Here is a 20994-nt window from a genome sequence, read left to right on the forward strand (position 1 = left end):
ATGCTGGGAAGAGGGAAAAGCGTATCAGAGAACTGTTCGAATCTGTCGGTAAAAAGTCTACAAAGGGTACGAAGATCACTTCGACAAGTCAACGAAAGGCAAGAAGTATCTTGTCTATCGCCCTTACACCTCAATTCGCCAATCATAAACAGTTGCCATTGTCCGACTATCGACATTCAGAACCCGTTGTGCTCACATTTCTATCCTTTCCATCACTAATAGGCAAGCATGGCTTCCACCGGTGTCGAATTGACCGTTCAATCTGAACGTGCTTTCCAAAAGGTAAGTTCCCAGGTGCGGTTTGACAAATAAAGTGAGCATGCTCCTTACCAAATACTCCCCTCTTCACCTCTTTCAGCAACCCATCTTCTTGAACTCCAAGGCTGCTCGCAAGACCACCAGAACCAAGCGTTGGTACAAGGATGTCGGTCTTGGTTTCAAGACCCCTCGTGCTGCCATTGACGGTCAATACATTGACAAAAAGTGCCCATGGACCGGTTTGGTTTCCATTCGTGGTCGTATCTTGACCGGACGTGTGATCTCCACCAAGATGCAACGTACCATTATCATCCGTCGTGAATACTTGCACTACATCCCCAAGTACAACCGTTACGAACGCCGTCACTCCAACTTGCCAGTTCACGTCAGCCCTGCTTTCCGTGTTAACTTGGGTGATGAAGTTGTTGTCGGTCAATGCCGCCCATTGTCCAAGACTGTCGGTTTCAACTTGCTCAAGATCACACGTTCCGCTGCTGAAAAGCAAGAGAAGACCTTCGGAAAGTTCTAAGTGACTAACCGATTTCGAAACTCTTGTTCTTTTATTGCACTCTGATCCCGTACTATACATTAGCATACGAAAGTCATTCGTATACACTCACACATCCACACATACATATGTAGTTTTTAACTTCGTATGTCTTTGACTTCTTTTGCATACACTTTGCAAAGAAGCATTGTCATGCCTTCATACGCATCGGCCTTGAGCCACAAAATGATACAATATTTGAGATAAACTTTTGGTGTGATCGACTCTGTTTTAATGTGCATCAGTGATTCAATAGTCAATGGATGTATGAGTGTGTAAGTACATATTTATGGATTTGTATAGAGTTTTATAGTATAAGACGTGCGCTTAACTGCTTCGTAATGATTCGTTGGTGTTTATTGCGATGGTGGCTTCTCTCCCAAACGTTTAATGATGGATTCTGTGAATGCTTTAGTACCGTGCTTACCGCCCAAATCTCCAGTACGTTCACCGTGTGCGATTGCGCTGAAAACACCAGATTCGATCTTGTCAGCATGTTCGAATAGAGACATGTGACGCAACATCATAATACTGGATAGCAAAAGAGCGGTTGGGTTGGCCATATCCTTTCCTGCGATCATTGGTGCTGTTCCGTGGACGGCTTCAAAGAGAGAAGCATCTTTACCAATGTTACCTGAAGGTGTTAAACCCAAACCTCCGATCAAACCGGCGCACATGTCGGACAAAATGTCACCGTACAAGTTTGGCATAACCATCACACGATCAGCGTATGGAGCGGGATCTTGAACGATACGCAAGCAAGCACGATCCAACAAATCTTCATCGTACTCAATGTGAGGGTATTCTTTGGCAACTTGACGACAAGCGTGCAAGAACATACCATCGGACATTTTCATAATGTTTGCCTTGTGAACGGCGGTAACCTTGTTTCTTCCATTTTGTTCGGCATGGTGGAAAGCGTAACGAGCGACACGTTCAGATGCTTCTAAAGTGATCAATTTGATACTTTGAACTACACCATCGACCACTTCATGTTCGATACCACTGTATTCTCCTTCTGTGTTTTCACGAATTAAGACTGTGTCAACGTTGTCATAAGGTGTTTTATAACCTTGAATCGAACGACAAGGACGAACGTTTGCGAAAAGGTTGAATGTTCTTCTGAGTGTCAAATTCATAGAAACGTGACCTTTACCGATTGGAGTTGCCAAAGGACCTTTAAGAGCGACTGTGTTCTTTTTAATACTTGCAACACTGTCATCAGGAATGATTTGTTTACCGTTTCTGATCAAAGGTGTAACTTCAACTTCTTCCCAATCGATCGGAACGTCTGCAGCACGATATATTTCTTTTACACTGTTTGCCACTTCAGGTCCGATACCATCACCTGGGATCAAAGTGACCAAGTATTTTCCGTTTGCCTGTTTTTCCTTTGCATATGCAGATGTTGGTGAAGATGTTACTGGCATTGCCAATCTGCTAACGGGACTTGTGTGTAGCGAACGAGGCAAAGAGGCAATATTGCCAATTTGCTTTTGAGCAGCACGACGAGCGATAGGTGTGAACATCTTGTACACAAGATTAGGGTATGATGACAAGTCTATAGGTTGTAGTGTGAACGAGGAAAGAAGATGATAAGGATTTGCCTTTGAATCAATTGCCCTGCTCACTCTCTCGCACAAGAAGAAATATCTTAAAAAGCGAGTCTCTCCTACGCCAGCCTACGTGCCCTTTCTGGGCGTTTGGATTTTTGTTCACGCGTGTTAAAATTTAAGCATCCTCTTCTGGGCGTAGAAGAGCAAAAAGAAAAAAGAGTTGATCAGATATTATTTGTTTGCATTTACGACTCTTTTTCCGTAAATGCACGGCAATTGCCTAGATCTTCCTAAAATCCAAGCAACTGCAACTTATGCAAAAAAAGTTCCGAACTCTGACAGAATAACATCACGGTACGGAATTGCCGGCGCGGCATCAAAAAGAGCAAAAGTAAACCTCGGATCTGTTCTTTTAGCAAATCGTCGGTTGCAATCGGATAATAACTCAATTGATTATCCAGGCGTACCTGTTGGGCGCTGGCTGCATGGCGGATTAATATTTTAGCCGTGCAGCCCAGGCTTTTAAAAAGTCGAAAAGGTGTGAAGTCTTATAGAATACGCCAGCCCTCCCTAAACGCGTGCACAGCAGAAATAGAAGAAGAAGTGTCTGTCTCTCCAACCAGCCAGGCAAGCGTACCTGGGCACACAGTTTTTACAACAAAAGGCAAAAGATGGAATTTTTTGTACATCAGTTGTAAGTGGTGTTTGTTAAAAGATAAGTAAGTGCTTAAACATTTTACCATCATCACTCTTACCCTACAAACAAATTATACCAAGCAAAAAATGTCAGTTCTTCGTTCATTGACAAGATCGGCAACTGCTTTGCCACGTTTGGCATCTTCAAGCAGTAATGCATCTTCTCGTATCTTGTTGCCTTCCACAACTGCTGCATTTTCAACTTCTTCAGTAACACCTTATGCATCTACAGTCTCAGCACCTCGTGCACAAGGATTAAAGAAAGTTGGAGGCGTTTATACTGTCACCTTGATCCCAGGTGATGGTATCGGTCGTGAAATCGCAGATAGCGTAAAAGAAGTCTTTCAATCTCTAAATGTGCCAGTTGAATGGGAACAATTTGACGTTTCAGGTGAAACACATGGTAGCGAATCTTTGTTCAAAGAAGCAATGGAAAGTTTAAGAAGAAACAAAGTTGGTCTCAAAGGTATCCTTTTCACTCCAATCGATACTGCTTCCCATAACAGTTGGAACGTTGCCATGCGTCAACAATTAGACATTTATGCTTCTTTGGTCGTTTGCAAAAGTTTACCTGGTTATGCAACCCGTCACAAGGATGTTGACTTTGCCATCATTCGTGAAAACACAGAAGGTGAATACAGTGGTTTGGAACATCAATCTTACCCAGGTGTAGTCGAATCCCTCAAAGTCTCCACACGTGCAAAGGCAGAACGAATCGCTCGTTTCGCATTCGATTTCGCAATCAAGAATGGTCGTAAAAAGGTTACCTGCGTTCACAAGGCAAACATTATGAAATTGGGTGATGGTTTGTTCTTGAACACATTCAGAAACGTTGCACAAAACGAATACGGTAACAGCGGAATCGAATTTGACGATATGATTGTCGATAACACTTCTATGCAACTCGTCTCTCGCCCGCAACAATTTGATGTTATGGTCATGCCAAATTTGTACGGAAACATTGTTACAAACATTGGTGCTGCCCTTGTTGGTGGTCCAGGTACCGTTCCGGGTTGCAACATCGGTCGTGAATACGCTCTATACGAACCCGGATGCCGTCACGTTGCAAAGGATATCATGGGTTTGGGTACCGCCAATCCAGCTGCTCTATTATTGAGTTCAACAATGATGTTGCGTCATTTGGGTTTGGACCCTCATGCCAACCAAATCGCTGATTCAGTTTACAAGGTTCTCCAAGAAGGTAAAGTTCGCACTGCTGATATGGGTGGAAAGGCAAAAACTCAAGATTTCACTCAAGCCGTCATTGCTAATTTCTAAACCGAACTATTGCCCAACTTGTACATTTTTTGCTCAATTTTAAACCATACACATACTCATACATACATCCATAAACTCTTAATGTCCTTATTGATGATTAAAATATAAATGCATTCAAAGCCGATCTCGATGAGGAAAATGATGAAAAAATAAAAATACAAAATGTTCGTAAAATAATCAAATCTCTTGATTCTCTGAGCTCAATACTGTGCTCAACAATCGTAACAATTCTGCAGATACCAGATCGTTCGTGGTCCTGATTGTCAAACGACAAAGTTTAGCAGGAGCATTAGGCTCATTTCGTAGCAAGCAGCCAACTTTACCGCCATTGGTCATGTGCAAAACACCTGCAGCAACAAGATTGGAAGGATTAGGATCGATTCCGTTCAACAATTGTACCCTTGAACCTCCGACCACTTTACGAATTCTTGCTGTATCAGCTTGACCGTCTTTGTTGACCTTGAGTGGGAAGATACGTTGTGCCTCACGTGGAGCACCACCGATTTGCTTCCATCGTTCAAAGAAGTCCGTTCCTGCAAGTTGAACTGGTTCGATAAATTTGCTCAAAACGACCGGCAATCGCAATGTGAGTTCTTGCATGGATCCGGCCAAGTATGACACCCGCAAAACTGGCGGTTTGCTGAAGAATTGTTTGCACTCAAATTCAACCACTTGTTGAACTTGCGTCATAGCACCAAGCTCATTACTTGCCAATTTCGGTAAAGTGGCAGTCAAAGCTTCAGGCTCTTGTGATCGCACAGTTACAGTAAAGGAAGTGAAGCCGACAGAGATCTTGTTGCCGAAATATAGAGCAATACGTCCCATATTGTTGTGATACTCCGACTTGACACCGATCTGCAATTGAGAATCTTCGTACAAAACACCATCTGTTGAAAAGCACAAACGATGATAACTTCGTGTTGTGTTTGGAGTAAAGATAGGTGCGGGTGTCGCTGTTGTGATCTGCATGGGACCGGACGTTGGCTGTGGTGCCAAGGGAGCGATCGAAGTCTGTTGCGGAACAAGAGGAGCAGAATCTTGTCCTTCATCTTCCTCATTATCAATCAATCTTTGCGATGCAGTTGTATACCCAACATCTCCTGATTCGGCAACTCCATTCGTTGCAGCCGACGCACCTGCTGACATGTCTAAGCCTTCCAATCCGCTTAACAGGTCATCGACACCCTCACTTTGTCCGTTCGCAGTCACTCGGGCATCTCGATGACCAGAAGCGATGACAGTAGCTGCAGTATTTGTCGTAGGCATTGCACCACCATTCACAGCGCCCTTCTTTAAGCTTTCTAGCCTTGCTTGATCTCTGTCTCTGTTTACCTCTTTGCCTCCAATGACCCACGTTCGCTTATCTTCTGTATCGCCGTGCTTGCGCTGCAACCTACTAAGAAGAAGCGAAGATTTTTCCTGGAACGGTGGCATCTCATCGCAAACTGTTTGCAACAAATCATCATCGGGCAGAGATGCCAATGCAACGTACTCACAAGCACGTTGTTGAAGCTCAGCATCAAGTACATGTCGATAACGATTCAACACAAAGAGGATTTGTTCGCGAATTTCTGGGAATAAGTTGAGCCATTTGACATACGTTGTCAAAAGCAAAGCCCGCGTTGGTTGAGAGCAAAGGTGTGATCTTGAGTGCAATGCATGGAATTGTTCGATCGGGCTGGCTCCTGGATCATTGGCAACCAAATGACCGAATTCACCCAAGATGTACCCACCAACCTTGATCAAGTTTTCATGACAAGATGTTGATTTCAAATGCTCAAATACCTTCTTTGCTGCATATTCTTGAACATCTTCATTGTTGGTCACGATTTGGCAAACCCTGAACCAAACTTCTTCTCCTACATGATCACCAGCCGAACTGATCAATTGCAAAATCGTGTCCACGTACCAAGAGTACTCTGTTGCAAACTTCTCGGTCAAGATGGCAATCTTGAGCACCATCTCTTCCCGCAAAGCATAATCGGCAACATGCAAGTACCGCAATAATTCCGAAACAATCACTCTTGCATTCGTTACATCGCACATGCTGTACAACAAATCCAAACCTCGTCTCCGGACACTGATATCCTTATCCCTTAAAGATAGAATGATGGTGTTCTGATGCATCTTGATCGGTTCTAAACTTTCTACACAAGCTGCCAGATGTGCCATCGTGTCCAATCCCAAATAACGAACATTCGTCTCTCTGGAAGAGATGAAACGACCCAATAAGACTGATGCTTTGGCGACAACTGTGGATTCCGTGTCCAGATGAATTGCCAGATTGATTGCTTCAAACAGGACGGCATTTTGAGCATTGTTCTGTTGAACATTCTTTGGTGTATCTTGTGAATTATCAACAATAGCTTCCAGAACATTGTGAATCGTTTTGCGTACTGTCGGATCATCAGATGGTGGATAATATTGCAGAAGGCGAAGGCATTTGATTTGAAGCCAGGGTATAGGAATACGGTAGTAGATGTATTCGTGACTGAAATCTTCCTCAATGATGAGCTTATTCAACCGATTGACAGCTTTTTGGTAGGCGATATGGTATGCTTCAGGATGATCTTGAGCCATTGTCATGACCAAACTTGTTACTGAGAGGGCAACACCTAGATTGGTATCATCCATGATAGCGACGATACGAGAAGCCCATTCTTCTGCCGGCAATGCTTCGGGATGTTTACGATATAGACGCAAGAGTGTCAAAGCAGCTTTTTTCTTGACGAAACTCTTTGATGTGGGAGAAATGAGTAGCCGATGAACATCTTCTGCGAGTGATTCTGACATTTCCTTTCCTCCTATGTTGGCGATCGCATGCAAAGCCAAGCAATTGTTGATCTCGTTGAATTCATCTAAATCCTTTCTGATCGAGTTAACGACCAATCTGACCAGATCTGAGTTTTCGTGCATGAGTAAAGTGATTGCTAGATATCCAATCTGTTTTTCTGTATATTTGTTACTGGCGATCAAATTGACAGCTTCCATATGACCGATATCGACGTTGTATCCTAAGATGTAAGTAAAAATGATCTTTGCTAGATATTTTCTCCTCTGATAGCCATCCAAGGATCCTTCTTTGAACTTTTGTCGAATGTGTGCCATCTCTTTATTGATTCGTTTCTCTTCCAATTCGCGTACTCTACATGCTCGTAGATCAGCAATATATTGGGCTAAACCCCTCATAGCATGTTGCGAAGACATGGCCGACATGGCGGATATGATGTCTCAAGGAGAAGTGGAATGAATCACGACAACTTGACAGTTAAGAAAGAGTTGGAAGAATAGACAAAGAAGGAGGAGGGTAGTTGTTCATTCAAGCGGCCGTGCGTAAAAAGCCATTAACAGTCATACGCGTGTAGTCAGCAACGGTACAAAGAGGCAGTCAAGATGCCTGCCCGAATAATACATGCACGTCTGCATAACCTTCCTTTGTTCATCACTTCCACTTGGTTACCCTTTGTCGTTGTAACAATCCGATGTGCCAGCTTTCCAGACGTCTGGTTCAATTGCATTTCAGCCACATGTCGTGAACAGGAAGATATAGAATTCTATCATTGGTTCCTTGCATGCTTTGTCATAGTACTAAGTTGAAACATTTGATTTGGTGATTGAAATTAAAAGCTCCTCTTATTCGGTCCTTCAGAGTTCGTTCTATTTCGCTATTGCCGCATTCAGCCAGCATTGAGGTGTCTAAGTGCCAACTCTGCCTCCCGTCAAGGCCTAGCGAATTGTCAATCCTTTGACATATTAGCCGTCAAAAGGCCAACGATGACCAAAATTCTCTTTAGGCAGCAAATTTGGACATATCACTGATCCACATGAAGAAGATAGGAAAGGCTGATGATATTATTAAGCAAAGGGCTGCGACCAATCCTTTGCGCCTTTGGATATAAGGTCTTGGCATTCACGCCATCATCAGCCAAATCCGCAATCAAGGTAAACACAAGTTACCTTTTCTGATCATTTTACGAACCTATAAAAACCGTCAAATTTCCTTCAAATGATACATCGATAAGACGCAACAAAGACTGAATTCGAAATCCAACTCATCTAAAGACCTATACAGCACCATGGTTCAAGCATTCTCCGCAAATAAACATGTCTTCCTCATCGTTTCCCTGTTATTTACTTTGTTGATTCAAACCTCAATGGGTCAAAAGTGAGTAATTTCTACTTTTGTATTAATTTTTTTGAGCTAACTTTTCTCGGTTTGATGCAGTTATAATTGTTACGACCGTAATGCTTGTCCAAGAAATCAATGCCAAGAGAATAATATCTCTAGCTCTGGCAAGTGTGGTGGTTGCGATGAAGGTCAAATTTGCTGCGGAGGTAGATGCTTTTGAACGATTATCGAACCTCGTGAATATAAATGTAAATAAAAATTTTATTTCGATTGATGACTTATATCACCTCTATGATATTCATTTTCACTTTTTGTTCACATCGGCTTCCTTACACGTACGACTGTTCAGCCATCCTTCGTTCCGCACTCTTGCTGCGAGATCAGTTTGTTCACGGTAGGACATAGATAATGAGAGGAAGACATAGCATTCAGTGACTGATATAAATGTTGAGCCGCAGGCCGTCACCATTGTGCCGTGCTTTAACTGTAGTACTTTTAAAGCTGAAGGCTTGGCATTAGCGTCATAATTGGGCAAGACCGCTTTTCTTGTCTACTTCATCAAACCATTGACAAAGTGATAGAAGTGTTTATATACCACTCCCTTGACCTGATATCCTTGTTCGAGACAATTATCAAACGCGACAAATTTCTTGACTTGGCGAATTGATCTTCTTCTTCTCTCAGTATCTTTTGTCACCCTTATGCGATCAAACCTTGACTTATTCGTTTTTCTTGCTGTTTTTTGGTTTTCCCAGTTTGATCATCTTACGATAAACTTTGACCATTTTCCGCTTTTTCCGGGTTAAGTATATCATGTGCACTTTTCCAGTGTATCTTACGGAAAAAGCGTGTGCGTACACAAATGCGGGGAAGAGGCACTTTGTCAGTGTATGTGAGGCTAATATTTAAACTATTTTTACTGTTAACGGTTTTTGCTATTTTGAGCCGGAGAACTCGTACGACAGCAACACAAGAGGGCAGCCTTCCTTTACGGCCACCTTCATCCAAGAAGAGGAACGATAAGGATATAAGAGTGAGCGACAACCCATTACCTACAATCATCATACCACATCCAGCTTCTTTCATCACATAATGACGACGCAAACACTTCCAACAAAAACACAAACTCTCGTTGCAGAAGAGATGGGAACACCATTTCAATTGGTAGAGATTGATGTACCATCTGCAAAAGATCTTCATCATGATGATGTTTTGGTACGATTTCATGCTTCAGGTATCTGTCATACGGATATTGGGTCTTGGTCAGGCGCGATTCCCGCTCCGTTTCCATGCATTCTAGGTCACGAAGGAGCGGGTGAAGTATTGGCAGTTGGCGAAGGAAGCAAGAATGATTTTCAAGTCGGTGATCAAGTCGTTGCCAGTTTTTGTAGTTGTGGAGACTGCAAAGCATGCAAACGAAACGAACCCGCATGTTGTGAAATCTTTTTACCGTTAAATTTAGGATTAACGGATAAAACGTTAAATCATATCAAAGTACCTTATAAGAACAAATCAAACGAAACAAAACAAGCTCATGTGAAATATTTCGGTCAAAGTAGTTTTGGTAATGTTATGTCCGTTACCGGTAGAAGTGTGAGTAATACTGATGATCCTTCTTCCCGCAGCGGGATTGCATAAAAGAATAAACTGACAGGCTTCTCTTTCCCACCCTCTTCGTAGCTCACCCGGATTTCCAAGGACATCGAACCCAAGTATGCATGTGCACTCGCATGTGGATTCCAAACAGGATTCTCTACTGTAGTAGAACGTGCCAAAGGAAAGAAAGAACAAGATCGAACGTATGAACGATACTCGATCCTTGACAAAGAATACTCCAGCAAGAACATCGTCTCAAGCCAAATTGAAACCAAATCCAATCAAATCGAATCATTCGAAGATGAAACTTTGTTGGTGCTCGGACTTGGTGCGGTTGGATTAGGTGCCTTGGTAGCAGGCAAGATGCTTGGGTTTGGAAAAGTGATCGCATGTGATATCAATCCAACCCGATTAGAACTTGTGAAAAAAGAAATCGGGATTGATACTTTGGTAAACGCAAAAGACTTTGCATCAACTGAAGAATTCGTTCAACATATCAAAAATATCAGTATGTATGAAAGAGGAACAACTTTGATGATCGAAGCAAGCGGAACGGCAAAAGCTTTGAAAGATGGAATCATGTCACTCGCTGTAGGTGGAAAAGGTATCGTCGTTGGCTCTCCTCAACAAACCGCACTTCTCGATATTCCTTCGGGATTAGTCTTGGTAAGTTGAAAGAAGTGGTCTTCCTCGAGGAAAATTGCGCTGACCTTCAACCGATCTTCCTACCATTTAACAGACAAATATCTGGACTATCGAAGGTGTTTTGATGGGTAATTCAAACCCAAAAGTCACAATTCCATTTTTAGTAGATATGGTAAAACAAGGAAAGTTGAAAGTCTTGGATTCAATCATCAAAACCTATCCTCCCGATCAAATGAATCAAGCCGTACATGATGCCGAAAAAGGTGAGTAATGCTCTGCGTAAACCATATCCCGTTTTTGCCGGTACTGATTCCTCTATTCTCAATCAGGTATCGTCATCAAACCAGTGATTGAATGGCCTTAACTTTTCATATGCTTATAATGTCATGCTTCCTTCATGATTAGAGTGCGAGTGTTTGTCACCTGTCTCGTTGCTCACACACACAAACATGCTTAAGGTAAGCTTTTGATTGCATTGATCTTCTATCAAATATCATCTCACACCACTCTGCACAAATTGTAGAACAAGTTGATCTTTTTTTTGTTTGTTTGGTGTGTTTATAAGAGATTTCTTTATGTTTAAAGAATAGGGAGGAATTGTTGTTGGGAATTGGGACAAAATAAGAGTGAGAGAGAGAAAAAAAAGAACAAGGATATGCTCGGTGTGAATTTGTATATGATAAAACAAGACACGATGCATGGGTAAAAGGAGGAGAGAGGCGATTCAAAAGAGAGAGAGGATCGAAATAATCTTTATATTACCTTCTTTCCATCTTCTTTTAAGCAGCTTCTTCTCCCTTTGCCTCAGCGGCTGCTGCACCTTCTGCGGCTGGTGCATCAGCTGGCTTGGCCTCGGAATCTTGCATGTCACTTGTCCACAAGGTCAAGTTGTCCCGCAACAATTGCATGATCAATGTGCTGTCTTTGTAACTTTCTTCGGACAATGTGTCAAGTTCGGCAATTGCATCATCAAATGCTTGCTTGGCCAAATGGCAAGCACGGTCAGGCGAGTTGAGGATTTCGTAGTAGAACACACTGAAGTTCAATGCCAAACCAAGACGGATGGGGTGTGTTGGTGGCAATTCGGTAACGGCAACATCAGATGCGGCCTTGTATGCTTCTAATGATTTGTCAGCAGAGTCCTTGCGCTTGTCGCCAGTTGCGAATTCGGCCAAGTAACGGTGGTAGTCTCCCTTCATCTTGTGGTAGAAGACCTTGCTTTCACCGGAAGCAGCAGATGGGATCAAGTGCTTGTCCAAAACGTCAAGAATATCTTCGCAAATTTGCGCCAATTCAGCTTCAATCTTCTCACGGTATTTCTTGATCATTGTAACTTGGGATTCGTTACCTTTTGATTCTTCCTTTTGTTCGATGGATGAAACAATGCGCCATGAAGCACGACGAGCACCGATAACGTTCTTGTATGCAACGGACAACAAGTTACGTTCTTCGACGGTCAATTCTTGGTCAGAGGAAGCGACACGCTTCATGTTCTCGACCATCTCTAAAAAGGGGAAAAGGGTACATACTTTGTCAGCGTCTCATAAAGCAGTGCATTTTCGTCTCTTCGACTCACCTTCATAGCGCTCGGCTTGTTCGGCCAATTTGGCCAAGTAGACGGAATCTTCGCGTGTTTCAGACATTGTGTATATAGGACTCAACGAAAGTTATTTGTGCTGCAAAGTTGGTAGGAAAGATGAGGGTGTCAGTATTGTGACTTTCGTTGATAAGCAGGACAGGCAAAGAGGAAACTGCCTTTTGTGGCAGTAGTGAGACGCAATGCTGTCGATTTGTTTGGCATCAATCACAACAGTGTCTGATGAGAAGAGCGACATTCGTTGAAAGTAAGATCTTGCGAACAATGCGCAAAATCAAGAACCCTACGCGCACTTCTCGAACCTAATCACGTAGAATCTTCTCGACGTGAATCTCTGGCCAAGCGGTGTCATTATCGTAGCATTTGTCTCCATTACGATCAAGATTCTCTCTCTATCAGAGTGAATCGAAGACTTGACAACTCGAAGAGGTATACAATGTATCATTGCATGTTTTGAGTGATAAGGATTTTGGTTCGAGATTGATCTTTTCCCACTCTGCCTGTCGTGCGATTGTTCATGTTTCCATTCATACTCACTTTTACAACAATTTTATCGAGGAAGAAAAGGTGATTATAACAGCGGCTTGATTTCTCAACCGAAACGTTTAAAAGTTTGAATGAAGCGGGTGATGTGTTTAAGAGAAGGAAGTTGAATCTTTGGGTTGATGGGTTGTATAAGTTTTTAGGATACGTATAAAGGAAGTACGTGCGGCGTGTGCGTGTGTGTAGGCTAGGGCCTGGCCTGGACTGGGCTTGGGTGGTGTGGTGTGTGCATTGGTTGTTGCGTGCGCGTACAAAGGACTACGTACTGGGCGGGCAGGCAGGCAGGCAGGCAGGCAGGCAGGCAAGCAGGCTTATGATTCGCGCCCGCCCTGCTTTTGGCGCGAAAGGCAAGTCTTACTTTTGGGGTCAATTGCTCTCAAAGGAGGCGCGATATGCCTAAACGAAGGGGGGTTACTTATAAGCGCGGCAGATAGACTGACTATATGCATAGGGGCTACACAATCGCACATTTCTAACAACACAACTCCTTATCATGAATTCCAGCATATTCGTCATGATCATTTTTAGGGAGGATCACACTGAGTATCCGTGCGTGATTATCCATTTCTTCTCAATTTCCATTCAAAAGTCAATTCACAGGAAAGAGTGGTAAAATTAAGCTATCATTCCTTTCGCTGGCACTGTTGAAATGCATTTGGGTACGCGTACCTATTTTGTAATTAACGCGCATTCAAATTTGTATTGAAAAACGCGTAACCTTGCGCCAGCAACACATTCAACGCTAAACCAAAACACACTGATGTTATGCACTCTTGCAAGCCTAGTACTATGTAGAATGGATGTGGGTTCAGGGCGAATTTGTTACGCAAAACTTGGATTTCATTCATCGCACACAGCACAACATCAATCTCTCAAGCCCACGATGGTGAGAGAAGTGCGATCACAACGACTTGAAAGCGCTTTTCCCTTATTAGATGGTACTGATCGCTGATAGAGAGATAGCTGTTACTGATATGAGTGCTGATCTTAAAGAAAAAGTTCATTCTCTGCTCGTATCATATAGATCTCACAGACAGACTCTAGCTGCGTTGGGATATGACGTATACGGTACGCCTGGCACGTGTACAGGCGTCACTTGCCGTATCACGCCGTATCACGCCTTAACGCCTGTTCCGCCACAAAGGCTGACGAACCACAGTCTTGGTGCCCATAATTAGCCCATTTGTCAATTATAAATAGTCTCATATCACATGTAAATTCTACCCACCTTTCTCTACCTCACAAATTTATTATCATTATTCAGAAAGCAGTGCCTGGAGACTACAAAACGTAACAAGCTGCTTACTTAAGCAAGAATGCTCGCTGCCAGTGATTGTCTCTCCAGCCCTGCAACAAGGATGTGCATTTATATTTCATTAGACAAGAAGGCAATTGATTGGATATAACAGCTGCTAAAACACTTACGAGTTATGAGATTCATCATTCCTTTCATTGAAGGACCTTTCTCAGGCCAGTCAGTCATTCTTTTAATGATCCATCCGTGAATGTTTGTGTTAAGCTGTTCTTGTAATTCAATGTCCGAAGATCACGCAATGTAAGCCCTACCTCTTAACGGATCCGTATTTGATGTCCATTGAATTATTTATAGCTGTACAAATCTCCGATAAACCAAGGAAGTCCGTCTTCAACTAAAACACTTGGCCTGTGCAAGAAAATAATTCAATGCCAACAACAAGAAAAGAAAAAGGGCGCAAAGTGATATATCACACGTGAAATGATGATTGCCTGACTCTCTTCCGCTTGATTCAATCTGAATTTCAAACCAGGGATCACTTCCTAACCGCCCGCTTCTCTCCTTCTCACTTCCACGTAAATGTGCTTTTCGTCGTCATAATGGCAGCGACCAGTATTCCAGATTTAGTGGATTTGATCGCTTCAAGTGCAGCATCTAATGTGTATCCAAGTGATGATCATATCTTGACCACAATTCAAGCACGGTTACGTGCTGATCATCCTTATACTCGTATTGGGGCAAAGACTTTATTGGCAATCAACCCTTTTCGTTCGCTATCTCATTTGAATGATGCAAGTGCTGAAGAATACATCAATTTGTGTTATGATGACGCTGATTGGCATTCAAAGGGTGTCCAATATGATCCCAATCATGTCCTCCCTCCTCATCCATACGAATTTGCATTACGTGCATACCATGCTATGAGAAGGAAGTCGTCTTCTCAAGCGATTGTATTTACCGGTTCAAGCAATTCTGGCAAATCGTTCACTTCCAATCTGATCACAAATCAATTACTCCGTCTTGCCTCTCGTTCTACTGAAGAGGAAGCTATCTTAGCAGATCGATGTCAAGCAATGGAACGAGTATTGACTTCATTCGGATCAGCCAAAACACATCAAAACAATAATGCAAGTCGAACTGGTCAATATAAGGAATTACATTTCAACAACAGAGGCAGACTTCAATCCGCCAAAGTACTGACATTCGGCTTGGAAAAACAACGTGTATGTGCTTCATTGGCAAGAGATGAAAGAACATTTCATGTATTCTATCAGCTGCTTGCTGGCGCATCCAGCGAAGAGCGGGATGTGCTACGATTGGAAGATATCACATCTTATAACCTCCTTCGTTCTTCAGGCTGTTATCGATTGACAGGCGGACCCTCCAGCGATGACTCGATTGCGATGGAGGAATTACGTGTCGCAATGCGAACTTTGGGCTTCAAGACTCGACAAATTCAAGCAATTTGGAGTATCCTGTCTGCAGTCCTCTTGCTTAATAACATAGAGTTTAGCGAACCCTACCTATCAGACGGTGAAGATGTTGAAGGTGCAACAATCAGCAATCCACACGTTTTGCATGATGCTTCCCTTTTGCTGGGCGTGGAAGCCAATGATCTGCAAGAATGCTTGACAAGCAGAACCCGTTTTATCAACAAGGATACTGTGACATCCATCTTATCCTTCGAAGGAGCCCGCGCTCAAAGAGATGCAGTTGTGCGTGATTTGTACGCCACTCTATTTGCATTCGTCATTGAGACTGCAAATCATCGCTTATCAACGACGAAAGAAGAAGAGAGGACTACTTGCATCGTTCAATTGGACATTCCTGGATTTCAACAAGCTGCTCAAGGTAATCTCTCCTCTCACGGCATCTTTGCCTTCAATTTCATGGCGGAGATGGTGCAACATTGGGTCAGCAGGCAAATATTCGATGATAGCTGCGTGTCGACATCAGAGATGCTGCTTGACGGTGTGCAACTGAATGAGGTGACAGTCAACGACAATTCATCCTGTATCGAATTGATCCGAGGAACATGCTCGATCGAGCCAAACTGTGCGGCAAATTCCGAGCCAGCCGGTCTCTTGGGAGCCTTGAGAGAGACGGTGGAAGGTGTTGCAGAAGGTGAAATACTTGAGAACGATCACTTTGCTCTATTACAGCGATTGGATCGGTCCGCCCATCATGCATTGTACTCCGCTTCGCTCAAACATGATCGTAAAGCATTTGCAGTCCAGCATTATCAAGACACATGTACATATGATCCTGCCTCCTTCATTAGAGATGAGCAAGATCGATTTGATGTGTTGGCTGTACAGATACTGCAACAATCTCAAGTACCCTTTGTTGCAAAGCTATTTTCAGGTCCAAGTCTATCCCAAGAGAAGCATCCTATGGACTTCCATGTCACCGTTGATGCGCAAGTGTCTGTCCGTCCTCTCCGTTTGCCAGCCAAACCAAATGCAACATATTCGACCGCTGAGTTGAGCTTGGATGTTCATCGTCCGTACGGTGTCTTGCAACAATTGAACGATACGATGTCCACATTGTTGGCCAATATGCAAGAAGCTGAAGCAATATGGACAATTTTGACCATTCGCCCGAACGATATCGATCAACCGAATGCATTTGAAGCAAATTGCGTCAAGAAGCAAATACGAGCTATGCATGTGCCAGAGATCACCTTACGTAAACGAATCGAATTCTTCACGGGAATGGAATATGAAGATGCTTGCATTCGCTATGCTGCTTGTGGCCTTGTACAAGCAGCTATAGCAGCAGGCGTAGATCAACCAAGTGAAAAGATGTATGCTTTTGCCATTGCCAATGCTTGGCGTGATGGTGTTGACTTTGCGATGGGTAATGAGAAAATTTGGCTTTCATACGAAAGATGGAGAGCATTGGAAGATCGTTTGCGAATCGATGAGCCTGATCAACGTCTTCATACCGTGACCAGATTGCGATCAAGGCTTTCAAGTGCTCAGTCTTTGGGCTCCAACGCATACTGGTCTGCAGGCTCGAAGGGACTACAATCACCTTCTGTTGGAGAATGGGACGAGCTATTGGAAAATCCAAAGCAAGATCCGTTTGCGGATACCAATCCGGCCGCTATGGTGGAGGAACATGACGATCACCTCTATCAATATCAAAACCAAACTGTACCACCGATTGACATGCTGGGAAAAGAGAATACCATGATGGAAGCAGAAAAGATGAACACGATTGAAGAAGTTCCTATCACAAGAGTACGTAGATGGTGGGTACGCTTCACATGGTTCTTCACTTGTTGCATCCCAAGCAAATTACTCTCAAGTTGTGGTGGAATGAAAAGACCTGATGTGCAGATGGCATGGCGAGAAAAAGTGACAATTTGCTCATTGATCTTCTTGGCATGCGCCTTGATCTTGTTTAACACAATCGCAGTTGGTCATCTAGTCTGTCCCAATATGAACAAAGCATGGAATGCAGATCAACTTTCAGGCTTCAATAGACCGGATGCATACTATGTTGCTGTTCGTGGGACGGTATATGATCTGACAAAGTTTTGGCGCTTGCAACATTCGGATTCGTCTAGTCAATCATCGCCTGATATAATGATGCAATTGGGCGGTTTGGATTTAACACCTTACTTTCCCATTCCTTTGACGATTGGTTGTCCATTCCTCGTCACTGACACCCAGCTTTATCTGCAAACGAACGCCAGTTCATTTTACTACTCTGCACAAATATCACAAGCCGTTCATAGGAGCGGGCCATTGGGTGATCCGGCAAGCAAACTCTCCGACATCAATTGGTATCCGGATCGATTCCTAAAGTATGTGAACCAATATCGAAAAGGCTTTTTTGTCACTTCCCGTAAAGATGTTGCCAAAATGGCGGGAGATCGACAAAGGGCAATCATTGATGGGAAAGTGTATGACTTGGGCGATTATCTAAACACACTCTCGTTGGAGAGTAATGTTGCAGCGATCAAATTTTTGCCCGATTCCATCTCCAACCTTTTTGCAGGAGAACCTGGAATGGACATCTCGCAGAGCTACCACCAAGCAATGGCAACATTCAATACCACTATGCAAGATGCAGTGCAAACCTGCCTAGACAACGTGTTCTATGACGGTCTAGTTGATTTCCGTGAGACGGCTCGTTGTCAAACGCAAAACTATCTTTTGCTCTCTTTCAGTATCATTCTTGGTCTCACAATCGTTGCTAAATTCTTGGCGGCGCTGCAATTAGCGCCAAAGAGAAATCCGGAACAATTGGACAAATTTGTCATTTGTCAAGTGCCATGTTATACAGAAGGTGAAGATGAATTACGCAAAACAATCGATTCTCTTGCCGCTTTGCAGTATGATGACAAACGCAAATTATTGTTCATCATTTGCGATGGAACGATTATCGGTAATGGAAATGAGCAGCCCACGCCAAAGATTGTATTGGATATTCTCGGTGTAGATCCAAAAGCAGAGGTGGAGCCGCTGATGTTTAAATCTATTGCAGAAGGCTCAAAGCAACTCAATTATGGCAAAGTCTATTCTGGCTTGTACGAATTCGAAGGTCACGTTGTGCCATATGTTGTGGTCGTGAAAGTTGGAAGACCGTCAGAACGTTCTCGACCAGGCAATCGTGGTAAGCGTGATACACAAATCTTGTTGATGAGATATCTGAACCGAGTCCATTTTGATTCACCAATGTATCCTTTGGAGTTGGAGATTTATCATCACATGAAAAACGTCATTGGTATCGATCCGGCATTTTACGAATACATTCTCATGGTGGACGCAGATACCACTGTTCATCCTGAAGGCTTGAATAGACTCGTCGCTGTTGCGGCAGATGATTCAAAAGTGATTGCCGTTTGTGGAGAGACAAAGTTGTTCAACGAAGAAGGGTCTTGGTGGACCATGATTCAAGTATACGAGTACTACATTTCTCACCATCTTTCCAAAGCTTTCGAGTCTTTGTTCGGAAGCGTGACATGTTTACCTGGTTGTTTCTCCATGTATCGTATCCGATCTGCCGATAAAGGACACCCTTTGATCATCTCCAATCGCGTCATCGATGATTATTCGGAGAATCGGATTGACACATTGCACAAGAAGAACTTGCTCTCACTTGGTGAAGATCGTTATTTGACTACATTGATTCTCAAACATTTCCCTGCTTTCAGTACCAAGTTCACAAGCGATGCAAAAGCGCAAACTACGGCACCAGACCGATGGGGAATCTTGCTATCGCAAAGAAGAAGATGGATCAATTCAACCGTGCACAATCTTGCCGAATTGCTTTTAATGCCTGAACTTTGCGGTTTTTGCTTCTTTTCGATGCGTTTTATTGTCTTTGTGGATCTTTTGGGTACAATCATTTTGCCTGCAACGACGGTGTATATGGCATACTTGATTGTCATGGTCTCTACCGGCAAGTCACCATTCCCATACATTTCTTTGGCCATATTGGGAGCAGTCTATGGGTTGCAAATGTTGATCTTCCTCTTGAAAAGACAGTGGCAATACCTAGGATGGCTGGTGATCTACCTGATCGCATATCCAATTTGGTCATTCTTTTTGCCGATTTACTCATTCTGGCATATGGACGACTTCTCCTGGGGAAACACACGTATCGTTGTCGGTGAAAAAGGAAATAAGAAAATCGTGGCAGGAACTGACGATGAGCCGTACGATGATAGAATGGTGCCTTTGAAGAAAGTCAGCGAATGGCAAAAGGAAGGTCAAATGCAAAATGCTTTACAGGGAAATACCAATGATGCTGTTTCATTCGTTACACAAACAGCGTCCAATCTTCCAGCATCGAAGTCCCAAGCACCTTTCATACCTGCATCTTCATCTTTTGCTGCCCATTCGCAAGCTGGCTCAGTATTCGGTGCAAGTCCAGGCAGCGATACAGATACCAGAAGAGACAGGCAAACCTTTGCGATGGGCAGCCTACCGCAATCGCGAAACTCTTCTGCGCATGGCGACTTTGGGGTTCGAGCAAGTCAGCACAGTATGATGGCTTTGAATCAACCGTTCATGGGTCATATGGGCGGCCAAACTCCTTATGGTGGCTATATGACACCTGCTATGAGTATGTATGGCTTGCCTCCTGCGCCAATGCCAAGCATGTATGGTATGCCGCCCATGATGAGCAGTATGTATGCATCTCCAGCTGGTTCGGTTGTCGGCTTCCAAGGTGGCATGGGACAATCCTATTTCCCTTCTCCAGGATCGGACATCGGCCCGTCAACGGCAACACAAAAAGCTGCTACAGGAAGCACTCCTCGATATTCGGCTGGTAACATGTTGATGAATGCGGGATCCTCATTGAGAAGTGAACAACAAAACAATCAACGTCCTCCTGGCCCTCGTTCCGCCTCCACGATCGATAGTCGAGCCAATCCTTTCCATAGTGATTCATCTAGTGATGGCGTTCAACAGGCTAACACAGGCTCAATTTTACCAATCAATCCCAAAGCAGATCCAACGGAAGAAGATATTTCTAGTGCCGTTAGAACATTCTTGGCCGGTCAACCTGATTTGATGAGAGTTTCGAAACGCGATGTGCGTGAAGCAATTGTTGCTGCATTCCCTAATGCACCTTTGATGGCCGTCTCGAAGGGCAAGATCAATCGAGCAGTCGATGATACATTGGCTAGTATTTCGTAATATTACAACACCGTAAACGTACTTCATTCGTCGCTTTGTACATTTTCTCGCTCTTTTTCCTTTACATCCTTTGTACCCTTGACCTTTTTTTCACTGTCCAAACCTCTTCAGCACCCGTGTGTAGTTAGACTTTTGTCGCACCATTTATAGATACATTGGACAATCAATAATAATTTATAAGATCGTAAGCTGATTGATTGTCAGGATGATGATTGTACTTGTTATGCACAGTGGA

At 43.4% G+C, this 20994-nt stretch overlaps 8 protein-coding genes across 8 annotated transcripts; 4 read left to right on the plus strand and 4 right to left on the minus strand.

Moving 5' to 3' along the window:
- Positions 1 to 228: 228 nt before the first annotated feature.
- FA14DRAFT_164306 (uncharacterized protein) lies at positions 229 to 787 on the plus strand (the record flags this gene model as incomplete). The annotated part of the gene is made up of 2 exons (XM_025499876.1): positions 229 to 282; positions 359 to 787. The coding sequence occupies 2 exons, from the start codon at positions 229 to 231 to the stop codon at positions 785 to 787; spliced, it is 483 nt and encodes a 160-aa protein (XP_025355697.1).
- Positions 788 to 1007: 220 nt separating this feature from the next.
- On the minus strand, positions 1008 to 2563 carry FA14DRAFT_40902 (uncharacterized protein). The gene has a single exon (XM_025502311.1). It carries the CDS (start codon positions 2332 to 2334, stop codon positions 1162 to 1164), a length of 1173 nt encoding a protein of 390 aa, XP_025355698.1. The 5' UTR covers positions 2335 to 2563; the 3' UTR covers positions 1008 to 1161.
- Positions 2358 to 4335, plus strand: FA14DRAFT_164308 (putative IDH1-isocitrate dehydrogenase [NAD] subunit 1, mitochondrial; the record flags this gene model as incomplete). Its single annotated transcript, XM_025499877.1, has 2 exons — positions 2358 to 2364; positions 3152 to 4335. The coding sequence occupies 2 exons, from the start codon at positions 2358 to 2360 to the stop codon at positions 4333 to 4335; spliced, it is 1191 nt and encodes a 396-aa protein (XP_025355699.1).
- Positions 4336 to 4431: 96 nt separating this feature from the next.
- FA14DRAFT_160558 (Adaptor protein complex AP-2 alpha subunit) lies at positions 4432 to 7619 on the minus strand. Its single transcript, XM_025498728.1, has one exon. It carries the CDS (start codon positions 7549 to 7551, stop codon positions 4513 to 4515), a length of 3039 nt encoding a protein of 1012 aa, XP_025355700.1. The 5' UTR covers positions 7552 to 7619; the 3' UTR covers positions 4432 to 4512.
- Positions 7620 to 9556: 1937 nt separating this feature from the next.
- FA14DRAFT_167599 (GroES-like protein) lies at positions 9557 to 11069 on the plus strand (the record flags this gene model as incomplete). The annotated part of the gene is made up of 4 exons (XM_025500097.1): positions 9557 to 10057; positions 10145 to 10726; positions 10800 to 10968; positions 11035 to 11069. The coding sequence occupies 4 exons, from the start codon at positions 9557 to 9559 to the stop codon at positions 11067 to 11069; spliced, it is 1287 nt and encodes a 428-aa protein (XP_025355701.1).
- A 415-nt stretch (positions 11070 to 11484) lies between these two features.
- Positions 11485 to 12348, minus strand: FA14DRAFT_120982 (14-3-3 1 protein; the record flags this gene model as incomplete). The annotated part of the gene is made up of 2 exons (XM_025496436.1): positions 11485 to 12209; positions 12282 to 12348. 2 exons carry the CDS (start codon positions 12346 to 12348, stop codon positions 11485 to 11487), a joined length of 792 nt encoding a protein of 263 aa, XP_025355702.1.
- A 1045-nt stretch (positions 12349 to 13393) lies between these two features.
- Positions 13394 to 13823, minus strand: FA14DRAFT_160560 (uncharacterized protein). Its single transcript, XM_025498729.1, has one exon. The coding sequence runs from the start codon at positions 13691 to 13693 to the stop codon at positions 13526 to 13528; it is 168 nt and encodes a 55-aa protein (XP_025355703.1). The 5' UTR covers positions 13694 to 13823; the 3' UTR covers positions 13394 to 13525.
- An 876-nt stretch (positions 13824 to 14699) lies between these two features.
- FA14DRAFT_189370 (uncharacterized protein) lies at positions 14700 to 20957 on the plus strand (the record flags this gene model as incomplete). The annotated part of the gene is made up of 1 exon (XM_025501722.1): positions 14700 to 20957. One exon carries the CDS (start codon positions 14700 to 14702, stop codon positions 20757 to 20759), a length of 6060 nt encoding a protein of 2019 aa, XP_025355704.1. The 3' UTR covers positions 20760 to 20957.
- Positions 20958 to 20994: the final 37 nt, after the last annotated feature.

Source organism: Meira miltonrushii, assembly GCF_003144205.1.
Source record: "Meira miltonrushii strain MCA 3882 unplaced genomic scaffold FA14scaffold_2, whole genome shotgun sequence".
NCBI classification, from domain to species: domain Eukaryota; kingdom Fungi; phylum Basidiomycota; class Exobasidiomycetes; order Exobasidiales; family Brachybasidiaceae; genus Meira; species Meira miltonrushii.

What these genes read in the sequence shown, in the direction of transcription:
- FA14DRAFT_160560 (XM_025498729.1), bottom strand. Translation starts at nt 13,693, where the DNA reads ATGAATGAAATCCAAGTTTTGCGTAACAAATTCGCCCTGAACCCACAT.
- FA14DRAFT_40902 (XM_025502311.1), bottom strand. Translation starts at nt 2,334, where the DNA reads ATGTTCACACCTATCGCTCGTCGTGCTGCTCAAAAGCAAATTGGCAAT.
- FA14DRAFT_160558 (XM_025498728.1), bottom strand. Translation starts at nt 7,551, where the DNA reads ATGTCGGCCATGTCTTCGCAACATGCTATGAGGGGTTTAGCCCAATAT.